General features: G+C 39.2%; 1 protein-coding gene across 5 annotated transcripts in view; it reads left to right on the top strand.

Moving 5' to 3' along the window:
• Nucleotides 1-24,575, top strand: part of CHD7 (chromodomain helicase DNA binding protein 7) — a 133,050-nt gene that overhangs the window by 36,544 nt on the left and 71,931 nt on the right. For all 5 annotated transcript variants that reach the window (XM_088066073.1, XM_088066082.1, XM_088066091.1 and 2 more), the window contains one exon: nt 4,848-6,708. In XM_088066073.1, coding sequence (XP_087922199.1) covers nt 5,023-6,708 — 1,686 coding nt within the window. In that variant the 5' untranslated portion in view covers nt 4,848-5,022. The remainder of the gene's footprint in view (nt 1-4,847; nt 6,709-24,575) is intronic.

The raw sequence follows: 24,575 nt of genomic DNA, 5'->3' as shown, positions 1-24,575 counted from the left end.
AAGCTGCAGTCAGAAATGATGTTGCAATCACTTTACAGGTCTGGTCTTATATTTTGGCTAATCTGTATGCAGGAGGAACGTACCATGCATGGCATGTGACAACAATGAAAAGTAAGCATTAAGCACGTAGGAGACGAGGCATGCTTCCCACAGACATGGTCAGGCACTTGCATAACTGTCCTGGCATCAGCAGTGCTGTGTGCTCAGTAGGTGAATGAGGTGAAATGTAGAAGCCTCACCAGCCATCTTGCCCAATTTGAATGTCTTGTCGTGACTTTTTCTATGTTGTCATGGTGTTATATGTGTTTATGAAGTTTCTGGTGAATGTTTTCCTTCAACTTTGTGAGTAAAATAAGAATGTGACTTTCATTGCTGTCATTTATGTCATGTCCTTCCATGCAGCAAATGCTTAAATTACTACCCCTAACAGCCAGCAGGAGCTTAGCAGTTTTGAAAAGCAGTTTAAATGTGCAATGTTTAAATGCAGATTTAGTAGCCTAATGTTTAATCCTACATTTTGAGGCTCTGGTCTCAAAATTACCTTTGGCATGGTGTTGTTTTTTTAGCACAAGAGGTCTTTTTAGCCTATTTCTTCAAAATAGCATGGTATGTGTGGTGTTTATTGCATTGTATGTAAGGGCATATTTCCATTATGTGAGTAGCCGGTTTGTTTGTGTCTGTCAAGTACTTCAGAGTTTTGTCAGTGGTATCAACTAATAGCTGTAAAAATATAACTCTGCATGACACATGTCATTTCAAGCTTGGAGCAGTCAGTATTAGTTGCCTTCTCACCTTCTGTTTATTCAGTTTATTTGCTGCATGGCCAAATTCTGCTGAATTTCTTCTATGGAAGGGTTGATAGCTGAATCAAGGAACCTGTTGATTTACAAAATGTTCTTTTGAACGGCAGAGTGTGAGGATGGTGTGAAGGGTGTAGGCATCTGTGTGGTGCCCTTGCTGCTTCCTGGTCTTGACTGCCTGGATCTGCTGCTTTTGGGAGCAAGACTAATGAAGTTCAGGTTTTTAGTATCTGCAGCCTTAGATAAGTTATGTGTATGCAGCAGCCAGTTTAGTTCAACTTGTAAAAGCGGGAAACTGCTGAAGACAACTGAGTGCATGCAGCTTTGGAATATTAAGCTGGACAATGGTTAACTACTACTTCAATTTGAGATCTAGCTGTTTAAAACTGAAATGTTGCAAACTGGAGTAAATGTAAGCTTTGTTGAGACAACAGAGTTGTTAAGCAATTGACTGTGTCCTGGTGGTTGGGATCGCACCACTGCTTTGGCTGTCTAGGCAGTCTTAACAAAATATATTCATTGACTCTTTAGGTCACTGTTCTTGGAGCCATCTTTCATGTTCACGAACAGAAAAGTGATAGAATTTTATAGTAGAACCTGTGTAGTTTAAGATGGCAATAAAAAAAATTCACTGTCTTTTTATACATTCATACTTCATTTCAACTATCCACCTTTCTAAGGATTCAGATAATCTTCCCTTTGTACCCAAGAAACAGTCAGTGCTTCTGTGTACATTGGTTTTAAGTTGCAGGAATGCAGAGAAGATGTGCCATCCCTTATTTTAAACTATTTCATAAAAAATGACAGTAAGCTGAGTTTGTAATGGTTAGTCTTGCTATTAGTAGGTCTGCATTTATGGGGAAGTGAACAGTGGTGCTGAATGAGTATTTTAACTAGAATTATTGCTTTATGCAGGTTTTACTTTTATTTGTGTGTTGGCTTTCTTTTGTTTTGAAAGGAAGCAGGCATAGTTGCAACTTAAAATAAGGCTGTGACTCATGTGACTTGCTTAACTACCTAAATGTCTACCCTGTTATAATAGAAGGCTGAGAGGTTAGTAGGTAATTCCAGTATTGACTGTTTCCTTATCAAAACATTGGTTAATTTATTTTGATCAGGCTGTAGCTGCTACTGTCTTTCATGCTTCAACAGCTGCTGTTAGCCGTATAACATATCAGAGGTGTGACTTTTATTGCGGAAAGTAGAATAAGGTTTGGAGAGACCACAATGGACTGTTAAGGGCTGTGGTCATTAAATTTGAGGCTGGACTTAAATCTGAAGAAATACTCCTAATATTTGAGATGTCTTCTTTACTGTGGCCTTATTCTGTATTTCAGATGTAGTAACTTTAGCATCCAGAGCTCAAATATGAAGTTGATTCATGACTCAGATAAAAAAGCAGATCTAAAATCACACAATAACAAACAGCATTTTTGCTCTTAATTTAGATGATGGATTAGTTTGTTTACAAACTTAATCATAAAGGTTAGTTTTCTTTCGAAAGAGTGTGTGCTCAGGAAGCCAGGCAAGTGCTAGGTTCCCTAGCACATCTCTTGCATTGTAAGGGGCAGTACTTAGCCCAAATCTGCAGATTGGGATGGTGTAAGCTGAACAGAAACAATGTGTGTTTAGTAAAACAAAACCATTACCCTATTATAATTTGGTTCTCTGGGTATAGTAGCATATCCAAGCTACTGTGAGCTAATGTTGACTCTTATCAGTGGCTGACTGGCCTGAATTTTATTGGAAGCTTGTCAGCTGAAAAACAGTAAACAAAGCAGATTCAAATGCATGCTTGATGCTAGTAACCTTGTTTCTGGAGAGAAGAAAGCACTATTAGCTTGTTATAAAGTTTCATTAGTGCTTCAGGAGAGTAGAGCCTGCTTGTCTTAAAAAATGGTTCTTTTAGTAGGCATGATTTATACAATAAAATGAGTGGAAATTCTTACACTTTCGTAACTGTGTGGCTGTTTCTGTTTGTGGTGGGTGAGATCTACTTGGCTCCAGTTTGATATTACCCAGATTACATCAGTGGTTGGGAGCTAACAGTATCTGTGTGCTCTGCTTTTTAGCATTTCCAGGCATAGAGACTGTTCTGTTAGATGGAGACTCTCAGTGCACACTGATGCCCAGCTTTAACAGCTCCCGATGGCAGTGAGCATCAGTAGTCGCAGTGCCAGAAGTCCTTGAGCAATCAGGGATCTTCACCACAACTCCGGTCTGCTCTGGAGCAGTCTAATAGCAAAAGGTTCTTTTGGTGAAGGCGGTTTCTTCTCACCTTATTGAGACTTCCTTATGGTGTCCCCTAATAAACTGAATGAGGTAAATATTCCAGATGGTTTCTGCGTAATAATGGAAATGAAATAAAACCAAATAGATATTAGAGATATGAAGATGGCTCATAGGAGTTTACCTCCAAGTGATTTAGGAAGTGTTAATATCCCAGCTGAGCACTAAAGAGATTTAAGAGTGTGGTTTTAAAGGTGACATTCAAATGCTATTTTAAGAGGAGTGATAAATGCTTGTGCCTTTCCTCTTGCCCTCTGCTTCATGCTGTAGAAGGTCCTCTTGACAGTGACTAGGGGAAGGGTAATAAATGTGCTGATATTTTCTACCTAAAACTTGTCTGGGACAAATCACCTTCAGTCAAACAGTCTGGCCTGGCATTTTGTGTCCAAAGTGACTGAAAGCATCTCTCCTCCACAGCAGAATGCAAGATTTGAAAGCATAAACTTGTAAATCTTCTTTACTTGGATTGCTGGTTAAGGGCAGTTGGTATCTGCAAGTAGAGTCACCACTGAATTACAACCAAGATGCGAAAATGGTTTTACTTGCTAAGCATATGGGCTCCCTTGACTATTGTCTTAAAGTTTATTTTGCATGTAAGACATAGTGTTTAAAATTCTAATTTTAAGAGAAGACAGCATTAGACTGCCTCAGTTCATAAAAAACGGATCCAAACAAATCTTTGGAGTTCTTGTGTGAAGAGGATGGTGAACACATTTTGGAATAGACCTGTCTTCCCTGTGGAAAACCTGAATAAGAATTTTTCTGGATCTGCTCTGTTACTCTGTTGTTGCTTTTTGCTTTTTATTCCCCAAGTCCAAAGTGTACCTTGTTAGCTTAGCTTTCTGTTAAGTCCTTTTGCCATTACTAATTCTCTTGAATAAGTATTCAAGTTCTGGAGACAACAAAACTTAAGTGTGGTCTTCCAAAGTGCTGTAGTTGCAGTAGTAGCATGGTAACCTGAATATAAGTAATGAACTCCAGTGATACTATTTTGTGTTACCATCGTAAAGGAAGTTAGGATAAGGATTGAGAAATCCACCCTATCATATGATGAAGCTTTTAAATTTGATTTTCTTATAAAAACTGAGCACATAGTTTTGCTGAAGTGGGAAGAAGCATTGTGTCTTTCAGTTTACAAATTCATTCAATTAAGATAAGCTGTGTGTTTAAAAAAAAAGAAAAAAAAATTCCCTTCCTTAGCCTTTGCTAAGCCTTGGAGTTTGGTCTGTATTTAGTGGGTCATCCCTGTACACATTTGAAAAATCTGTTGTGCCTATAGCTAACTTTAGTTCATTGTAGGACCTGGTGCTTCTGCTTGCTCATCTGATTACACAGCTCAAGGGAATAAGGTTAAGGGCATGCTGTTGGTAACTAGAACGTTTTCAGGGCTTTAGTTCAGCAGATGGGCTGCTCAGCTATATTCATACATCTGCCTACCTGCTGTGGCAGCTGCTGCTGCTGCGTGTTGTGTTCTTTTGTTCTGTTCCACCCAAGAAAGGAGCACTAGGAAGTGTAGTGAATGGATTAATTTAAGGTTGAAGCTAGTGTTTTGCTTGCTTCCTAACTCCGTATCATAATAAAGCTTTGGATAAAGCTAATGAATCCTTCATAATGTGAAATAGATTTTAAAGATGTATTTCAGGGGGCTGAAACTAGCTAGCATTTAAAAAACAGTCAAAAATGTTTTCTTTATGTTGCCTGATGTTATTTATTTCAATATCTTCTTCTCTTTCTTCCCCCTTCCCCTGCTTTTTCTAGGAGCAGTAACCAGACTTTGCCTGACACTGCATGGTCCAAAAGAATTAAGGAAATATGGAATGACATGAAGGAGATTAGTTGAGGATTAAAGGCTTCGAGGACAAAACACCTCACCGAGGTGAAGCACAGACTAACATTCTGGTTGTAGCTCCAAGGAGCTGTGTGCTGAAAAAAGATGGCAGATCCAGGAATGATGAGTCTGTTTGGAGAAGATGGGAATATTTTCAGTGAAGGGTTGGAAGGTCTTGGAGAATGTGGATATCCTGAAAACACAGTGAATCCTATGGGTCAGCAAATGCCCATGGATCAAGGATTTCCCGCTTTACAGTCATCTCTTCATCATCCTCCTGCAAATCAAAACCAAGCCAAGTTGACCCATTTTGATCACTATAATCAATACGAACAGCAGAAAATGCACCTGATGGATCAGCCGAACAGGATGATAAGCAATGCCCCTGGGAATGGTATCGCGTCTCCTCATTCGCAGTATCACAACCCTCCAGTTCCTCAGGTTCCTCACAGCAGTGGTGCTGGTGGTCAGATGGGAGTCTATCCCGGCTTGCAGAACGAAAGACATGGGCAACCCTTTGTAGACAGTGGCTCCATGTGGGGACCACGGGCAGTTCAAGTGCCAGACCAGATAAGAGCACCATACCAGCAGCAACAGCAGCAGCAGCAGCCGCAACCCACACAGCCTCCACAGGCACCCTCCGGACCCCCTGGGCAGGGCCATCCTCAGCACATGCAGCAGATGGGAAACTACATGGCTCGTGGTGATTTTTCAATGCAGCAGCATGGTCAGCCACAGCAGCAGAGGATGAACCAGTTTTCTCAAGGCCAAGAAGGCCTCAATCAGGGAAACCCTTTCATTGCCACCTCAGGACCTGGCCACTTGTCTCATGTGCCCCAACAGAATCCCAGTATGGCACCTTCTTTGCGACACTCAGTCCAGCAATTTCACCACCATCCCCCTACTGCTCTCCATGGGGAATCAGTAGCCCACAGTCCCAGATTCTCCCCTAATCCTCCCCAGCAGGGTGCTGTTAGGCCGCAAACACTTAATTTTAGTTCTCGGAGCCAGACGGTACCCTCACCTACTATAAACAACTCAGGGCAGTATTCTCGATATCCTTACAGTAACCTTAATCAGGGATTAGTTAATAATACAGGGATGAATCAGAATTTAGGCCTTACAAATAACACTCCAATGAATCAATCTGTACCAAGATACCCAAATGCTGTCGGATTTCCATCAAACAGTGGTCAAGGACTAATGCACCAGCAGCCCATCCACCCTAGTGGCTCACTTAACCAAATGAACACGCAAACTATGCACCCTTCACAGCCTCAGGGAACTTATGCCTCTCCACCTCCCATGTCACCTATGAAAGCAATGAGTAATCCAGCAGGTACACCTCCTCCACAGGTTAGACCTGGTAGTGCTGGAATACCAATGGAAGTTGGCAGTTACCCAAATATACCCCATCCTCAGCCGTCACACCAGCCCCCTGGTGCCATGGGAATTGGACAAAGGAATATGGGCCCCAGAAACATGCAACAGAATCGTCCGTTTATGGGTATGTCTTCAACACCACGGGAGATGGGTGGGCACATGAGACCAAATGGTTGTCCAGGTGTTGGCCTTGCAGATCCACAAGCAATACAAGAGCGACTAATATCTGGCCAGCAGCTTCCTAGTCAACAGCAGTCTTTTCAACAGCAAATGCCAACCTGTCCTCCCATGCAGCCTCATCCAGGGATACATCATCAATCTTCACCACCCCCACATCCTCATCATCAGCCTTGGGCACAGCTTCACCAGTCACCACAAAACACACCACAAAAAGTGCCTGTCCTTCAGGTAAGCTACTTCCAATTAGTAGAAAATGTTTTAAATTACTGTAAGTGCCTTTCAGGATACACAAGAACTATGGTTTCCAAACAATTGCCCCTGTTCAACTCCCTTGTTTGTTACTGGTTACGTGGCTTTTTTAGTGTACAGAGGCTGAAGGTAAAATGAGGTACAGGTATCTTTCTAACATCCTTACTGTAATTTTTATATAATGACATTATGGATAGACCAAAAGATGATACAACAACAGGACAGACTGAATACGTACTATTTTTTTCATGTTGGTTGCTTTGGGGAGAAGGTGGAAAGCACGTGTGAGAATTGTCATTTAAACTATTAAATTTTTGTATTTGCAACTTGGAGAAAGAAGTGTGTGTTATAATGTGTTTGCTTTGGCCAAACCAAGGTGGTTTTTGTTTTGGTTTTTTTTTTAATCCTAAGGGAATGTTCTGTGGTTTTAAATTAAAGTTGAAATTGTTACATGTGGAAAAAAAATTCTGGCATGAACTTCTTTAGCTTAGCACTAAGTAATGAAACTGAGAAGTGATGGTGAAACAGTTTATGCAAGGAGAAGACAACAATGTGAATCAGTCTGAAATTAAATCTTCCAAGGCTCAAATGAAATGATAAATAGAATACAAGTTTTATTTTATTGAGGCTCTGATCTGCCAGGTTTTGATGGCCATGTATTGCTTCCATGTCATTTTTCAATTAAAAGCTAAAAATGGTAAAACATCTTGATCCTCTGTAGCTTAACAGGTTTGGCTACATGCTAGTATGTTAAGCTTCAGCTGCAAAAGTGCTCTTTGGAATATTCACATTTACCATTGTTTGCCTTTGACTTGGTCAGTCTGAATTAAAGAGGTTTTGGTACCAGATGAATTAGTGGTCAAGGTATCAAAGGTTTACTAATTTTATTTTTTTTTCCAATCAGTCAGTAATTAATGCCAAGTAGCTCTGCCCATAAATACTTGGAGACAATTGTTGGAATGCAGTAGTAATGACACAATGCTACAATACGCTTAATAAATCATAAAAAACAGCTGTCCTAGGCAGTGTCCCGAGCCTGCGCGCAAAGCAGCTGCTCAGCCGTCCCCTTCGCTGCTGCCTGCCGGCTGCTCCTGTTCGCTGCTCCTCACAGCGTGAGCCGGCTCTGGGAATCAGATGTATGCGCTGCAGAGAGGCAGCTGACAAGGAGTGGGGTAGATGGAGCAGCTCAGCAGCTGGGACAGGCTTCCACATTCCCCGTGGATGAGAGGAGGAGGTGGGGAAACCCGGCGGAGGAGATCAGGGACTAAGCTGGGCAAGGGGAAAAGTGCACTGTCTTTCTCTAAGGGAGGAGGAAGCTCTCTTGATGAGGCAAAGGACTTCTTCAACACTATCTTTCTCTTCCCTACCTACCTCGAATTTGGTTTGAAATTTTAGATGCCTGTGTTGGCCCTTCCTCTCTCTTGCATCTCCATGCATAGACTTTGTCTGGAGAAGTTAAATTACAGTTTTTGCATGCATGTGGAGTTGTGTGTTCCTGTCTGAGGGAGCAGTTCTTGCCAGTGCCTCCTGTTAACCACTGTGTGGGTAAGCAGGATGTAAAGGAGAGAACTCAAGACTACAGGAAAAAATGAAGAGAATGAGAGGGTATTTGGGAAGGGGGTAATGACAGCACAGAGGAATCAGTACAGAAAGGGTTGGAATGAGAAAAAGAAGTACAAGACACATTTTTTACTCTGAAGAGGAGAGCTGGAGCATCTAGCAGAAAAAAACTTGAAAGAAAATTGTAGAAATGGTAACATAAAACTTTTAAGACAGTAAGGGAACAAAAACCAAGGTACTTGGATCTTTCATAACTGGTGATGGTGGGGATGTGGGATGAAATACTTGAGGTGGACTGTACCTTAAAGCAGTGGTGTTCTTCACCAGCATTAATTCCTCATTTTCATCTGACCATCCAGTAAGCCTATTTCTGGCATTAAAAGGTGGTTTGGAAGAAGAAAGTTTACGCATAAAATGCACAAGCTTGTTAAACATTCTTGGGACATTTGTTTCCCTTTAATCAGTGAAGAGGTTAAACACAGACAGTTCAACCCTTAAATGAGCTATTCAACCTATTACAGAGTGCTGAACTGCAAATGAATAGCTTGAAGAAAGGTAAGTGCTGAAACGAAATAATTAGAGGAAAACCACATGATAACTCCAGTTATTTGATTCAAATCAGTAATTCAGACAGCTGTAGCAAGCCAAGTAACTTCTCTGTTAGTTTATTTCTATTAAGTTTTTATCTGGTTAAAGTTACTGTTCACGTACCTTTCCATTAAGTAATTAGTTTGAGCCCTGACTGTATAATGAAACTCTTAACAGGCAGGTTTTTCTCCCTTGAAAACTGTTTGGATGAAATGAGTATTGTTCAAATCAACGAAAACTTAACCCCTCCCCACCCCTTGGGGATAAAATGCAGATGTGCGAAACCCCTGCTCTTAAGCCTGAATACAGAGTTGGTAGCTCTCTTGTGTTATGGTTTTCCTTTCATGTCAGTAGGCAGAAAACTGTTCACTGAAGAGCAGTTATTTAAATGCCTGGTTTGTTTTTATTTGTATAAATTGAATCAACAAAATTAATATAGTCAGTGAAAATGGAAATCACTATGAATTTTAAAATCAACAGAAGCCATCTTAGTAATTATTTTTCAGTGACTTGAAGCTAGCCTTATCATGGGAAGGCTGTAATACTTGTGGTTAACCAAATTACTGTTTTGTTTTTGATATGTTGGAAGGAAAGTGAAGTTCTTCTGCTTTTAAGTTGAAAGAAAATGCTGTGTTGATTCCAAAGCTTATTATTTCTTTTTTTTCTTTTTTTTTTTTGTGTGGAAAACTGCAAATTATTTTGGCTATGAGATGAATCTGGTGATTGACAATTCATCTGGTTTTGATTAATAGCTGAAAACTAGACATGGTTATTAGGACCGTATTAGCAGTGAGTTGCTGGCTTCAGTGGAGTTTGATAGATCCATAAGAACCACAAGAAGTGCTGGGATGTTCAGTTAGTATGCTTGCTTTGTCAGGCCTTCCTTTGAAATACTTTTCGACAAAGGTTTTTGGAAGAGCCTGGTGGCCATGGGGTGGGAGGCTGGTTCTGCTGTGGCAGAGCAATCCACCAAGGGGAAATGTAGAGAGCAGGAGTAGCTCGCCTTTTTTCGCAGTGGAGGCATCTGTTTTAGGCATGAGAGCTTGTGTTCTCCAAAATACTCATAAATGATCTGGAAAAGAGTGAAAAGCCAAATGGCATAATTTGCTGCTGCTGTTGATATAACCAAAGCAGAGTACCAAATGTAGATGTGGTGAAGAATATAATAAGAATGAAATAAAATAATTAGAAATATAATATGAGAGTCAATTGCTTGGCCATTAAGTTGTGTGAGTCAAGACATGGCCAGGGGAGGTTTAGATTGGCTATTAGGAAAATTTTCATCACAGAAAGGGTTATCAAGCATTGAAACAGGCTGCCCAGGGAAGGTATAAAGTTGCCATCTGTGAAGGTATTTGAAAGATGTACAGATGTGGTTCCTAGGGACATGTGGACATGCTTAGGGACATGCTTTAGTGGTGGACCTGATGGTGCTGGGTTTAGAGCTGGACTTGATGATCTTAAAGGTCATTTCCAACCTAAAAGATTTTATGGTTCTGTGGTGCTTGGGCAGTGAATTGTCAGGCAAAAACATCTTAGGAGAAGGTGTTGGTGTTAGATAGCTGTCTGAAAATGTGCTATAACAGTTAAAGAAATAAATCAGTAGGAATTTTAATGAAAGTAGTAGAGAACAAAACAAAGATTATTACCTGTATGTATGGCATGCTGGTGAGGCAAGTGCTGTGAAGTTGTGTGTCCCTTCCTCAGGCCTCAGAAAATACATCAGCACTTGAAAATCATGGTGTGGGGAGCAGGGGTATTTTAGTGGGGGAAGGAGGGAGAGAGACAGTGAAAGCCTCTAAAATTTTAAGTGATACAGGTGCATGAAGAGGATAAATGTGAAGTAAGGGTTGCTTGTCACCTGTTTTTTCTCCTTGATTTCTTTTTAGATGTTCAGCAAGTTGTCAAGTAGTAAGTTCAGAACTGCATATTAAGATGCTGATCTCTGAGATGTTGCACATAAAAATGCATCATCATTTGATAAATAGAAAGGCACCACGTTTGGCTCAGCAGATCTATGCCATACATAAGTGACTGAGAATTTGTTACTGGGCTGCATCTCCTGTGTGCATGTCTGGTTCTTGTCCTCTTCCACACACTTTATCATAGGTGATATCAGGTTAGACAGGCCTTTGGAGGCCTAATTCTATGCAGTTGTTCTTACATATCATTATTTTTAGAGCATTTTATTAGTGATAGAGGAAGTGTAGGAGGTTTTTTTTATCCAAGAATAGGCTGTCCTGGGTGTGTTGTTACACACAACTTATTTACCCACAGCTACTGTGTGGGCTGAAGTTTCGAGTCGTGTTCATTAATCATGTTCCACAAATGCAATCCATGTTATTTATAGTCAAACACAGGAGTATTTAAATGACAAACAAGAATGGTATAGCCTCCATGCCCGACTAAATGGAAGAGCTCTACAATGGGCACCAACAGCATTGAAGGATTCTGGGTTGCAGTGTCCAGGTTCTGGTGGAGAAGGAGCTAATTTTGTGTGTGTTACCGATTCACTGCCAGGTTTATTCTGCTGGCCTTATTATCTGTGGGCATGTGACTTTGCTTTAAATCATAACTCATAGCTGTGTTTGGTATGAACACATTCTTTTGAAATTTCCTGCCCTCCCTTGCAGGGCAGGAGGCAGGGAAAGTCCTGCTGAGTCACCAGCTGGGTCACCCCTTTCACAGGCCCTTCCTGCAATTTCAAACTCAGTGTTGCTGCCTCAGTTTAATTTATGCTTGGATATACCTGAATGGAAAGGGATAGTAATGAAAACTATAATCAGCTGTATTGGTTTGATGCAATATTCTAACTTGGCAGAAAGTAAAGCTTAAATCAGTTTCTGCTGGCACGCTAAAATGAAGTTGATTATCTCCTGGATGTATGTTTAAATGACTAAGAGTAGTAAGAAGAGACTGATTCCACTGTTTTCATATTAATTATCTTTCAGTGTTTCCCGTAAGTTTACATAGTAGCAAATGATGCCACTTTGAATAGTTAGGATTATGCCCATAAATAATATTCATAAGCAATTTCCCACATCTCCAGAGAGAGCTGCTGGCTTTTTAATCCCTCAAGTGTTTAACTTTTTGACCATTTTCCTGTTGATAAGTAGAACAAATCCAATTTATTTAAAAAACAAAACCCTAGAAACACTATTGTGTACTTTTTGTTTTGATGCAGAGGCTATTTCACATGACTGCTAGCTGGTTTTTGGGGTACTGTGTATGCTGCATGTTCAGCAAAGTCTCGTGGCTGCCTGCCCCTAGAAATTCTAGTTTCCTTTTTCAAGTATGCACAGACCAGCAAACCAGTGTATGTTGGCAAGATTTTTGAAGCTGCCAGACTAAATGGAATTAAGAACTCACTAATACTGAACTTCAATTAACTACAATTGTATATTATCTTATGCAGAGATAAGCATGAGTATGTGTATTTATATAATATATATTGAGAAAATGAAGGCAAAATAAGAAGTTGTGAATAGTAATGAGAGAGAAGAAGGGAAGAAAATCCATTGTATTCATATTAAAGGTTGATAGCAGTATTTTTTTCTTAAAACTTTACAGATTTCTGCTGTATTTTGTGGATGCTTTAAAAAAATTCCTGTATCTGAGCAATGTAAGCAATGTAATTAACCATAATTTTCCAGCTAAAAGAAAAACAGTCCATAAAATCTACCTTTAGTCAGCAGTGTTGAAGCTATTTCACCCCTGTGGAGTAGAATTTTCTGTTACACTGATAACTTGATCCATCTGTGAGCAAGTTCCCATGCAGATCTCTCAAAGGATATAATAATAATTATGAAATACTATATCCAACAAAAGTCCATATTCTAAAACTCCTCAGTTACATTCCAGTGTAACAGTTAATATTAACATATCCAAAACTTATTTCTTCCCCATCCTTGAAAAGGCTGTGTGTACTTTTGTAAAAAAAGTACTTGCAGTGATTTTTCTGTGAATAAGCCTTTGGGCCAAAGATATGTAGTTTTGAGGTGGTTTTGCTGTGAACGTTTTGGTCTTTTTTACTGTTGAGGAGGCACAAGCTACTTCAAGAATACTTTTTTCCCTCAGGTGCCATGATTTGACTCTGATGAAAATAATTTGTGCCATTAAATTATCTGCTCTGAAGTTCTGGGTAAAGCCAGCTTGTAACATTAGCATAAAAACACAAGTCTGCATCAGCATAGTGATTTGTAGATTTAAGAGTTACCCAACTTGTTCTTCAGCATGAGTATTTTGAAAGTTTCTATGCGATGTTGGTGACCTGAATGTTTTGTTTCCTAAAATCATTAACATTTTCTGAGGAGTCACCCAACTAGAACAAAATTTAAATTTATGCTGCTCATTTAGTACTTTGGTATTGTGTTCTTATCTGCTGCTGATGGTCACTTCCAGTGGGACTTAACAGCTATCTTACTTTTCCCATGGTTGAAGATGTTGTCCTACTTTATATTTATTTATTTATTTATTGTTTCAGGGATGCATTTTTTCATGATTGAAATCTGATAGTGTAATAAAAACATTCATGTCTTTATCATCGACTTACAGACACAAGGATGGAAAAGCAGGGCAAATGAAAGGAAAACCTTGATTTTTAAATTATTTTTTTATTTTTTAAATTCCATTAAATACAGTGGCAATCTTAATAAGGAACAAGTTGCAGGTGAAGAAATAATGTCCTACCTTTTTACTACTGATCCTGGGATTCTGTCCTGCTCTTTCTCATGGTATCCATTTGTTTTAAGCTACCCTGCCCTTGCTTGTATCTTGGATGCAAGTGTCACAAACTTGCATAAGTGTTCTCTCTTTTTTTCCTCTGTGAAGTAAACTGACACTGTGGAGTGTCAATTCTCACTACGATGGGACACCATCACTTTGAAGTGTAATTTTTAACTTTTGTCCATAGAAGTTGTTTTCTCCCTCAATTCAGTAAGCCAGTGCTTTTCACTTTTGAATTTTCAAATTTCAGTTCTTTTAATTGTATGATGATACATGTATTTTTCTGGTGGTAATATAATCTGGATTTGGGGGAAAAAAACCTCAAAACATTGGTTGATTTTTTTTTTTTTTCTTTAGAGATGCTATCTGTAAATATTTATAGACTTCCAAGAGAGTTGTAAAGTTTGGTATCTAAAGAGCAAAGTTTGATACCATTGAGTATTTAGAGCATTTATTTGTGCATCTATTCTTTTTACATATTTGCAAGTTTGCCAGTGTGGTTTAAAGATGTTGAAACTGCTTCTTGGGAGCTGGTAGGAGCAGAGTAAGAAGCAGTGATCAGAGAAGGGGCAGGGAAAGGCTGAGCTGATCTGACGGAGCAGTGCTGAACAGTAGGAACAGAGAGGAAATGGCCAACGTCTGTGTTAAAATGGGGACAGAGAAGTTTAGGGAGTCACTCCACCTCTCTCTGCTTGAGTCACCTGCCTCTTGAGCCCTTGCCAGAGGCGGCCATTTGGTCCAGTAGTGCCTGTTACTGCTCTTCACACTGCTTTAGGGTGTACCTTTGTGCCACCCTGCTGTGGGCAAATAGCCCACTGACAGCTTCCCAGCACAGCTGTGTGAACTCAGTAACTCCCAATATCTAATCAGCTTTAAAAAAAAAAAAAAAAAAAAAAAAATATCCACGCAGATGAAGGTGGCTGTGGTCTGGGATACAGAAACTTTGCTGCTTCCTTGCATCAACTTGCCTGATCATTTGGTGAATAGGCTTATCTGGCCAGGTCATGTTCCTGGCAGCTCTCCATTGTGTAACCACAAGATCACCCAGGTTGGTGGTGTAGGAGTGGAAATGCTTGCTGAGGCAGAATGGGGATTGCCTCTTCTTCTGGCAGCAAGCTTTTGGGCTCTTTGATACTCTAACACAGCTTGTGTTTTCGTAGCACCTGCCCTCAGTAACCAGCCCTTGAGTTTTTCCTCAAATTTTGATAAATTAAAACTTCTGTAAGTAGTCTTAGAAAGCTTTGTCCTTATTGAATTAGTGACAAACAAGCTGCATTCCAGCTTCTCCAAAGATCTCTTTTACTCCACACAAATATTAATGACTGATTTGATTTCAGGAGTCTTCTTTTTGGGAAAAGTAGGGCTGTTCTCCAACTAAAGTATTTGCAGCTATTTTGTTATTGAAGAAGTGAAAGAACATCCCCTTTCTACCAAAGAACTTGGTGCAATTTCATTAGGTGTGTCATATTGAAGATGCTTCCAGTGTCAGTTAATGAATTGTCATCTTTGAGTACTAAATGGGATTTTTTTGTTTTCCCTCAGCATAGAGAATTGTTTATAAGCACAGCAAGTTAGAAATAAAACTCAGATGAATTTTTTTAGTTATCTTTATGAGGAAACAGAACTGAGAGACAGGATGACTAAGTGATCTGAGTGTGGTTTTGCTCTTTCTAGAGTTTATAAATCATTCTTTTTGATTTTACTGAACTTTATACATTACCTATTTAGCTGGAATTTTCTCTGTTCCTTGCAAGGTTGGTGTAGTGTAGAGGCAACAGTAGTGTTGCCTCTGTTTATGAAAATGATGGCCATACATTTTGTTATTTATTCAAAACCAAAATTCATAACCCCCCAATTTAAGTTCTTACTTGGGTATCTGTTACTCTGAAATGTGCCACCTCCTTACTCTTTGTCACTCCTTCCAGTATTGCGCTTATTGCTTAAGAGTGCAGCTCAAGAAGACTGAGAAGACCAGTCTTAACAGTTCAAAGCAGGACATTCCACTTCTTCTGTAGGAATTTGGTACTTGTAGAGGTTAACGTGATAGTACTGCAGTTATACAGAGATATAGAAGAAAAAAAAGTGTCTCTCTCTGATTTTTCACTGTTGGACTGGGAGGAATCTTTCTTCCTTTGCTTTTCTTGTTCCTCAGGATTGGGATGCAACTCTTTTCTGTACTCCTTCTCTGTGGTTTTACTGTGTTAGCCAAGCTTAGGAGACAGCAGCTCTTGTGTTATGCTGAGCATGCACAAATATGAAGAACTTCTGGGAATGGGTTCATATTGCTGTGGAAATTAAATGTTAAGGAATCACAGGGTAATAGAATGACTTGGATTGGAAGGGACCTTAAAGAGGATCTAGCTCCAACCACCCCACCACAGGCAGGGGTGCTGTAGTGGGTTGACCCTGGGTGGATGCCACCAAGTAGATCAGGTTCCTCAGGTCCCCATCCAACCTGGCATTGAACATTTCTATGGGTGGGGAACTCGCAAGTTCTCTCTGCAGCCTGTTCAGTGCCTCTCTAATGTCTTGAGGAAATAATTTCTTCTAAACATCTAATCTAAATCCTCTCTTTTAGTTAAAACAATTCCCCCTTTCCCTGTCCCTAGCTGCCTGTGTAAAAAGTTCCTCTTCTTTTTTTTAAATGCCCCCTTTAAGTACTGAAAACCCACAATCTTAACTTTCTAACGTCATGATTTCTGAATCTTGGCAGGTTTCTATAGCATATTATTAACCTTTTAATTTTGGAAAATTGCAAGTATTTGTCTTCATGAATACAACACTTTTTTTTCAGTATGCAAACCTAAATTTACCACTGATATATTGCTAGAATGTTGTAGGGAGCTGCAAACATTTATTTAGGCTTCAATTTCCACTTTTAAAATATTAATATTAAAATATTAATTTGTTTGTATTTTTCTTAAATGTAAACTCTTGTTATTGTAGTCATAGAGGAAATTTTCATGGTATACAAGAGTTCCCAAAAGGAATGTATACCCACTTACAGTAGACTTTTCTTAAAACAGACTGAATAATTTAATTGGTTGAATAAAAAAGAAATTAGTCCATGTTAATTGTGCTAGTTAAATTGTATTCTGTTACATATCTGTAACTCCCACAAACAAAATAATATTACCACAGTGACTGAGAAGTTAATAGTTCCATAGATTTTTGGATGTCATTTTCCTGGTAAAGAAGAGAGGATTCATAACAAGCTTCATAACAAACTTTCTAATGTCTAGTAGTCAGTATGAACGCTTGTTTTTTCCACTCTTCTTTTACATCTCCTTTCACTCCAGATGGCCCTCTATCCACTTGCATTCTGGTACTTCATATCTTTTTTGGCCCTGCAAGACTCTGATAAGTGTGATAATACTGCAATTTTCCTTACATGTGAGCACTGGATGATACGAAGGCCTTAATTTTATTTTTGGAAGAAATCCTTCTGTACCATCCAATTGTTGCTAAATATAGTGGGAGGCTTATAAGACACAGTGCATGTTTGAATTTAAAGTGACACCTTACCCTAAAAATTTGAGATCACAGTTTACTTTTGCAACTGTGTATGAAATACACAGTCATTAAAACTGGTCTAAAACTTTGGGCGTTATGGTTGTTATTTGTATCTGTTTGTTAATGGGGTCTTGCAGATGTCTCTTGGGGCAAGCATTGTCAGAGATGAGCATAGGGACAATACTGGAATACTGCAATACTGGAAGACTGCTTGGCTGTGTTTCTCTCTGCAGGCCTCCTTTGAAATACTCTAGGAAAACTTGTTGGAAACCAAATAATGTTGGACCTAGGGTATTAGACTGGGTTTGGGGGATTTTTTGCTGACTGACACAGATTGGTTTGGTTGTTTGGTGTCAGTATTGCCAATGTTCCCGTGGGGTGTGCTTGAGGTGCTCTGCAGCAGTGGTGAGTTTCTGAAGTTCCCTGCTGCTCTGTTCAGCAGCACCTGAAAATGTAACTCAGAAACTGTTATGATAGTCAGGGGTAAGTTAAAAGTGTGGCTTTAGACACAGCTTTCTAGCTCTAATATAACATTACAGTATAACCCCAAATCTAGACCTGGTATTGCTGTAGGCATGTCTGATTTAAGATCTGTCTATAGGAATTTTTTCATTTTACTGTAGGTTGTGGACAGAATGTCTGGAGCAAGGATACTAAAGATATTTGCACTAAATATGAGGTGTTTCATAGAACAATGTTAATGAAACTAGTTGGAGAATCTAAATTAAGGGTTACCTCAGTTGGTGCTGCTAAATGAGGTAGGTGTTTGTCCACAGAAAATAAAGTGTGGGGGTTTGGGGCAGGGGGGGTTTTTCTTGTTTTGTTTTGTTTTCCATCCTCCCCTCCAGTTCTAATGACACATTCTGATTTAATTATTGGTTTATTTCAGTTACTAGAGGAGCTGGGGAAAGGCCTACCTGTGACATGCCATAGCTAATATATTCGAAGGCTATTTTCATTTGTTGCTGTGACTATGGAGTCTGATAAGTATCTTGGGCTCTTTGACATAAATGGACCTTAGCAGCAAATATGACATCAAAGAATTTTTAGAAAGTCTGTGATTTCAAGCCCACTTTGTCATATTGAAGTTAATAAAATAGTGCAATGAAAAGGCCATATAGAGAAGTGCTGTCTTCCAAAAGAAAAACAGAGTTGATTACTGATGATTAGTTTTGTTTTTGTATTGCTCGTGTATCTGTTAAGATTTCTTTAAGCTGGTGTTTCCAAATCCTGGTCTGTTCCACCTCTGAAGTCCCTTGCAGACTACTTTTATGCGGCCTGGGAAAATTGATTAAGGAGAGCAGGTTTATATGATAAGGAAATATATGAATGTGGGAAGTTTATTAGGAAAGTTACATGTCCACTACTAGAAGCTTGCAGATCTTGCCAACAGAAAAAAAAAAAGGGGGATGAAAGAGGGAAATTTGACAGAGCAGAATTCTGTGGTGTAACATACATCTTGCTTTTGATGGGATCTGCTCAGGCTGGTGTCTCAAATGACAGTAGTTGCATCTCAGTGTAAATCAAAATGCAGAGACAGCCTGTCCCAGAAAAGTGTATTATGACCAGTCCTGCTCAATGTCTCCATTGATGGCTTTGACAGGGAGGTCAAGTGCACTCTCAGCAAGTTTGTAGATGACACCAGGCTGGGTGTTGAAGTTGATGTACCTGAGGTCTGGATGCCATCCAGAGATAGCTGGACAAGCCGGAGGAGTGGGTCTGTGTGAACCTCATGAGGTTCAGCAAGTCCAAGTGCAAGCTGTTACATCAGGGTATCAGTTACAGACTGGGGGTTGAAGGGATTGAGAGCAGCCATGCCGAGAAGGACTTTTGAAGCTGCTGGTGGATGAAAGACTGCACATGATCTGCCAAAATATGCTGGCAGCACAGAAAGCCAATTGTGTCCTTGGCTGCACCAAAAGCAGTGTGGCCAGCAGGTTAAGGGAGGTGATTCTGTCATTCTGCTCTGCTCTTGTGAGACCCCACCTGGAGTGCAGCATCCAGCTCTGGGACCCTCAGCACAGGGGAGGCATAGATCTGAGAGAATTCACAGAAGAACATGAAGGAAATCAGAAGTCAGGAATTCCTCTCCTATGAAGAAAGGCTGAGAGAGCTGGGGTTGTTCAGCCTCAAGAAGAGAAGGCTCTGGAGAGATGTTATTGCAGCCATTCAGTACCTATGGAGGGGCTTATAGGAAAGATGGGTACAGACTTTAGCAGGTCTTGTTGTGATAGGACAAGGGGTAATGATTTTAAATTGAAAGAGGACTGGTCTAGATTAGATAAAAGAAAGTCTTTTTTATGGTAAGGGTGAAGCAATGTAACAGGTTTCCCAGAGAGGTGGTAGATGCCCTATCCCTGGAAGTGTTTAATGTCAGGTTGGATGAGCAACCTGACTGAACTGAAGATGCCCCTGCTTGTTGCAGGGGGATTGGACTAGATTGCCTTTAAAGTTGTTTCTGACCCAAGCCATTCTATTATCTCTCCAGGAGGGAGCTTTCTGTTGGCTCTTGATGATGTATCCACACCTCACCTGAAAGCTATGGATTGTATAGTGCCACCTTTTTTGGAAAGGCCATGGAAAGACTGTTTTATTTGTTATGTGTTATATTTGCCTTTGGCTTTCAAGGGAACTGGACGTAGCTGAGCCTTTTCTGGGGGGCTGTAAAATTTGTAGTGGCAAGTGTCAACGTGAAACCACAGTTACCCGAATTTAATAGGTCAGTATTAGTAAGCCACTTAGAAAAAGATGGCTTTAGCCGGTGATATGTACCTTCCATATCTGTTAACTTCTTCCACCAGATAACCTTTGTGTAACTTGAATCAGTGGGAATTTGTTGGTGGGTCACACAAACATGATCGCTGTTTCCATTTCAAAGGGTGGAACTATGCAGATGGTAACACGCCTAGGGTTATGGAGGTGACCACAAACCTCCGCTGTCTTCCACCCCCACCATCCTGAGCTCCTCCACATCTGCCTGGTGCTCTGAGGGGTGCCTGCTTTAGAAGCCCTACCTTGAGTTAGCTCTGCTTGTTAGTCAGGTCCTGCACACTTTCTCGAATGTCAGCTTGACTTCTATGGATTTACATGTCCTCAAAAAAGCCTTTGGGTGTTGTCTTCTGTGTTACTTTGTTTTCTAATAGATCTAGGATATAAACTCTGCAGCTTCAGGATGTAACTTCCTTCATTTAAAGAGTTTTTACTGACTATACTTACTTGGATAATTAAAAATTCTCATGCAGAACTGTAGGGACTAGTACATGGAAAGCACACTAGCAGTGTATGTGAAAATGCCTACCTTACTTCAATGCTAGAAAACCAACAGTTTATCTCTTGCAAGGTATAAACACAGAATTACTTAAATCTCAATCAGTGTATTTTCCTTTTAACTCAGAAATATGTTCTGTGAGTTGTAGCTGCTGAAGAGGTAGATGCTTGTATTCGTAAGTGAAGCAAAAAAAATAAATATTGTGAGGGAGAAAATAGATATCCAAGGAAACTTGGGTTGTAAGTAGTTGAAGTATGATCTGCAGGATGTCTTGCTTTTTCAGTAATTAACTGTGTAAGACTTACTAGTAGGTGTAAAAGATTAAAACTCTTGCTCCTTTCTGTCTCTTCTGAGTATCTCTACATCAGTTTGTATCAAACTTAGCCTAAAACAAAAGAGTTCTATAAACCACTCAATTACCCCAGTGGGTGGGGATAGAAGAAAGGGTTTTAGGTTATTGATTAACTGATCTGGAGAGCCCTCAAAGCAGGCCATGGACTTCTGGGCTAGGAGCTATGGGGTAATTTCTATGGAAAAGATTCCTTTTTTTCTGAGGGAAGAATTTGTTCTACCTTCATTAATCCTTATTGTCTGATCTCTTGTATTAGGAATGTGTGTAGGAAGCTCTTGAGGAAGAGCAAGTTTTCCAACACAGAATTAAAAAGAGGTGAAATTCTCTCGAGATTCTTTTTGGTTGCAAAATTCTTGTTGGCAGGTTAAGACACAGGCCCAGCTACTGGATACTGGTTTCCTCCTGCACTAACCCACTCCTTACAAGTATATTGCTAATATTTAAATGATGTAATTGTGTAAATGAACAAATGATAGATGATCAGTAATTTAATAAATTGCCTATTTCTGCTTTTCTAAAGTCTATTGTCTAGAGAATCTGAAAATAAAAATTATTTCTGCAATGTTTGGGGAAAATTGTCCAAACCAGGGAATAGAAAAGTTATTCCAAAAGAACACTGGCACTGTGGCATCTTTATTTAATCAGCAGCCCTTTCTATTTTAAACAGCATTGTTGCATTTTGTATGACAGTCATGATGCAAAGACAATTACTTGACAAAGAAAAAATTTTATAAAAACAGACATTTGAAATCACAGAGGTTTTCTTTGGGGTATCTGAGTAATCATATTTATAGCAGTGATGACTTAAGGATGTGTATGAAGGCTTATAAAACAGGTCATACTACAGAGTTTTTTCTATTTTGGCTAGTGTAGCTATAAAAGCTTCTTGGGTAGCCAACCCCTTTTTTCAGGTTTGAAGATAAAATTTGTGACCAGGAGCTTGTTTTATGAGCCCTATTAGTCTGCTTAATAGATACTTACTTCCCCAAGAAAATTGAACATAAATGTTTTTTTTAAGCATATTTAACACTTGTTTTTTAACTAGTATGTTTGATGTTTGTCGTATTCCAAATGGGATTTGTTAAAATGCAGTTATTTTTTAATGTAAACAAGATTTTGCTGTTGATTTTTACTGTTCCCAGTCATTAGAGGGAAAGTACTTGTAAAGATTGTCTGGGCCATTGAGTTGAGCTTCCAGCTGTCACATGTGCCATCTTATGAACTGCTTTTCTAAACCTCATCAAGGTTAAAGAACACTTGGCTTTTGCTTCCAGTATTCCTGTTTTTTTGAAATGCTTACCCAAATCACATCAGTTTTAATGCTGGAACAGGCATCTGACTGTCCTAAGTTTATTAGATACTGGTTTCATACTGAATTTGCTCTGGTGTCAATTTTACCCATCTTAATTATTTTCATTTCTTATATTAGGATCTGTCAGTGTTTTGATAAATAGCAATCTATCTAAAGTAAGTTAAATTCCCTTTGGACTTCTCCTTCAAGATAATCTGTACTCGTGTCTGAGGTGTAATTGTTGTTGATGTGGATGACCAGAATTTTGTCCAGTGTTGTACTCTGGCACAAATACTTCCCTAGGTTTACTGGAAGCAATCTTGAGAGGCACTTGAACTTTTTAATTTTCTTTTCCTCATTGCACATCACACCAGTAGTTTACAGACATCCTGTGGTTTAAGTACAAACTATTTTGGTCTTTAGCTACACAGTCTTACCTTGTTTTATGTAAGTATCTATAAATTTTTAAAAATCAGGGGTAATAAAACAGCACAAAAATTACAAGTATGGAAATATTTCAAGTTTGGAAATGCATATGAAATATTGATTAAAATGGAGAGGGCTCTACACTGATGGATTTACTTTCTGTGTTAGTGTTTTGAAGTGAGGTGTCCACAATTCTGAGGATCCCACTTAGAACCAGGATGGTGCGTAAGCACAAGCTGCTCTACTGCTAGGAGAGACATTCAGCTGTGTAATGCTTAAAGGACACCTTCCTTGGTAATAACATTTAAAAATACTAATTCCTCTTACTCATCTGTAATCCTCTTCCCACAGCTTGAGTTCAGGACTATAATGGAACCTATTATGGGGAAAAGGTCTATGACTCAGCCATTGAGCCATGCAAACTCTTGGCTTCTTTAATTGGCACCATTAAACCTTTAGTAGGTTTTCTCTTGTAATATATAGGTGTCATTGGTATAAAATGCATCACTGCTGAAGACAAATTATACCTTTTGCTCTCTGATTTCTGTGACTTGATCAACCATAGGTGTTTAAAGGATGGGTAATCAGACTTTTTTAGAAATACTGCTTAACTATTTAGGAGTGTATTGAAAACAAAATGTAAGAAAGCCATTGCACAAATCATTGCTTTCCAGATTATTTTCCTTATCCATTTAGACAGAGGAGAGGAAAAAGGAAAAACCTGTATTTGCAATGTGTTTTATCTTCATAGAAGTTGTTTAACTTGATGACTGGGTATCTTCTACATGACAGGATGGGAGAAGTTAATTCTTGAGCATATAACCAGGGAAGAACTGGCTTGATGTAGTTGATGTCTTGTGATATTTTGGGGTTTTTTCCCTGTTGCAGGCTGGTTTTGGGGTTGGTTAGGGCAGGTTTTTGATTGCATTGATTTTTGGTAAGATACTGGAAAGTGAGCTGTAGTTTGGGGAGGGAGTCAGACATCATTAGAAACAATTTAAACATGTAAGTTAGATGTTTGAATACATATGTATATAGTAGTAAATGCATGTATATGAAGAACAATAGCAGCTTTTAACTCTTCTTCTGTTGTTTTCCCACACACTTAATACGGGACGCTTAGAGCTTTTCAATATTTATGTAAGCTTGGGTGGCTCCGAAAAAGGGGTGTGATGAGGGCATTGGAAAACTGTAATTGTTTGTTACCAACTGCCTTGTATCTCCAGTTGGCAAGGAGGTTTGGTTGTAACATTTATATGTACGTTTTGAAAGTAAGTATCGAGAAAGAACTAAGGAAGGGGCAGAAAGCGTTCAACTATGTTACTTAGTGCTCAAAATATAAGTGATTGTGTTTATGGAATGATGGCAAGCTGCAAAGCAGTAGTTAAGAAAGATCTGAAGTAGGACTGATACATGTTCCTCGTGCCTATAAACTAGGATGTAATCTGTGTATGCAACCATGTTTTCTCTGTCCTCTTTCCTCTACCTGCAGAAGACCTTCTGTGATAGAAGTAGCTGTTTAATTACTTTAGTTTTATTATTTGAGGTATGTTCTGATAATTTGTTGACTGTATATTACCCAGTAAACCCAATAATGAATATCACTGAATCCCTTGTACCAGGTGGACTCTTCCTACAAACAGTGCCTCTCTTCATATCTTTGTAAAAATAGCTAAATGAGCTTTTTAAATAGAAATTTTAATCATAATTAAAAAAAAAAAATAATTCACAAACCACTGATTTATTCATCATCTAAAGTCTCCTATAGTGTGTATTCTCCATTTTACATATGAGTAAACCAGGACAGAGGGATAGGGAGTTGCCTGAGGGGTTTGGGGCTTCTTTGTGTGCATTATGCTGGGCTGTATTGCCCTGAAGCTGAAGCCAGTAGTTATCCAAGTAGGTGCTTTCTTGCAGTCATCATTTAGCAGTTTTCAATAAGAAGGTCCATGGCAAGTCCTTTGCTGGAAACCCCTCTTAGTAAGAAATGAGTATGTAATTTAAAATAAATGGAAAAAATAACCCTAACAAAACCCAACAAAACAAAAGCCCATTGGAGGGCAGTGGGGTGGAAGTATCACAATGAGTTGAGGTTGGTAGGAAGAAGTAACTTACCTTTCCTA

Source organism: Pseudopodoces humilis, chromosome 1, assembly GCF_049639895.1.
Source record: "Pseudopodoces humilis isolate 2021_Gansu_Grassland_sample_001 chromosome 1, ASM4963989v1, whole genome shotgun sequence".
NCBI classification, from domain to species: Eukaryota; Metazoa; Chordata; class Aves; order Passeriformes; family Paridae; genus Pseudopodoces; species Pseudopodoces humilis.
This window is presented reverse-complemented; position numbering and strand designations above follow the sequence as displayed.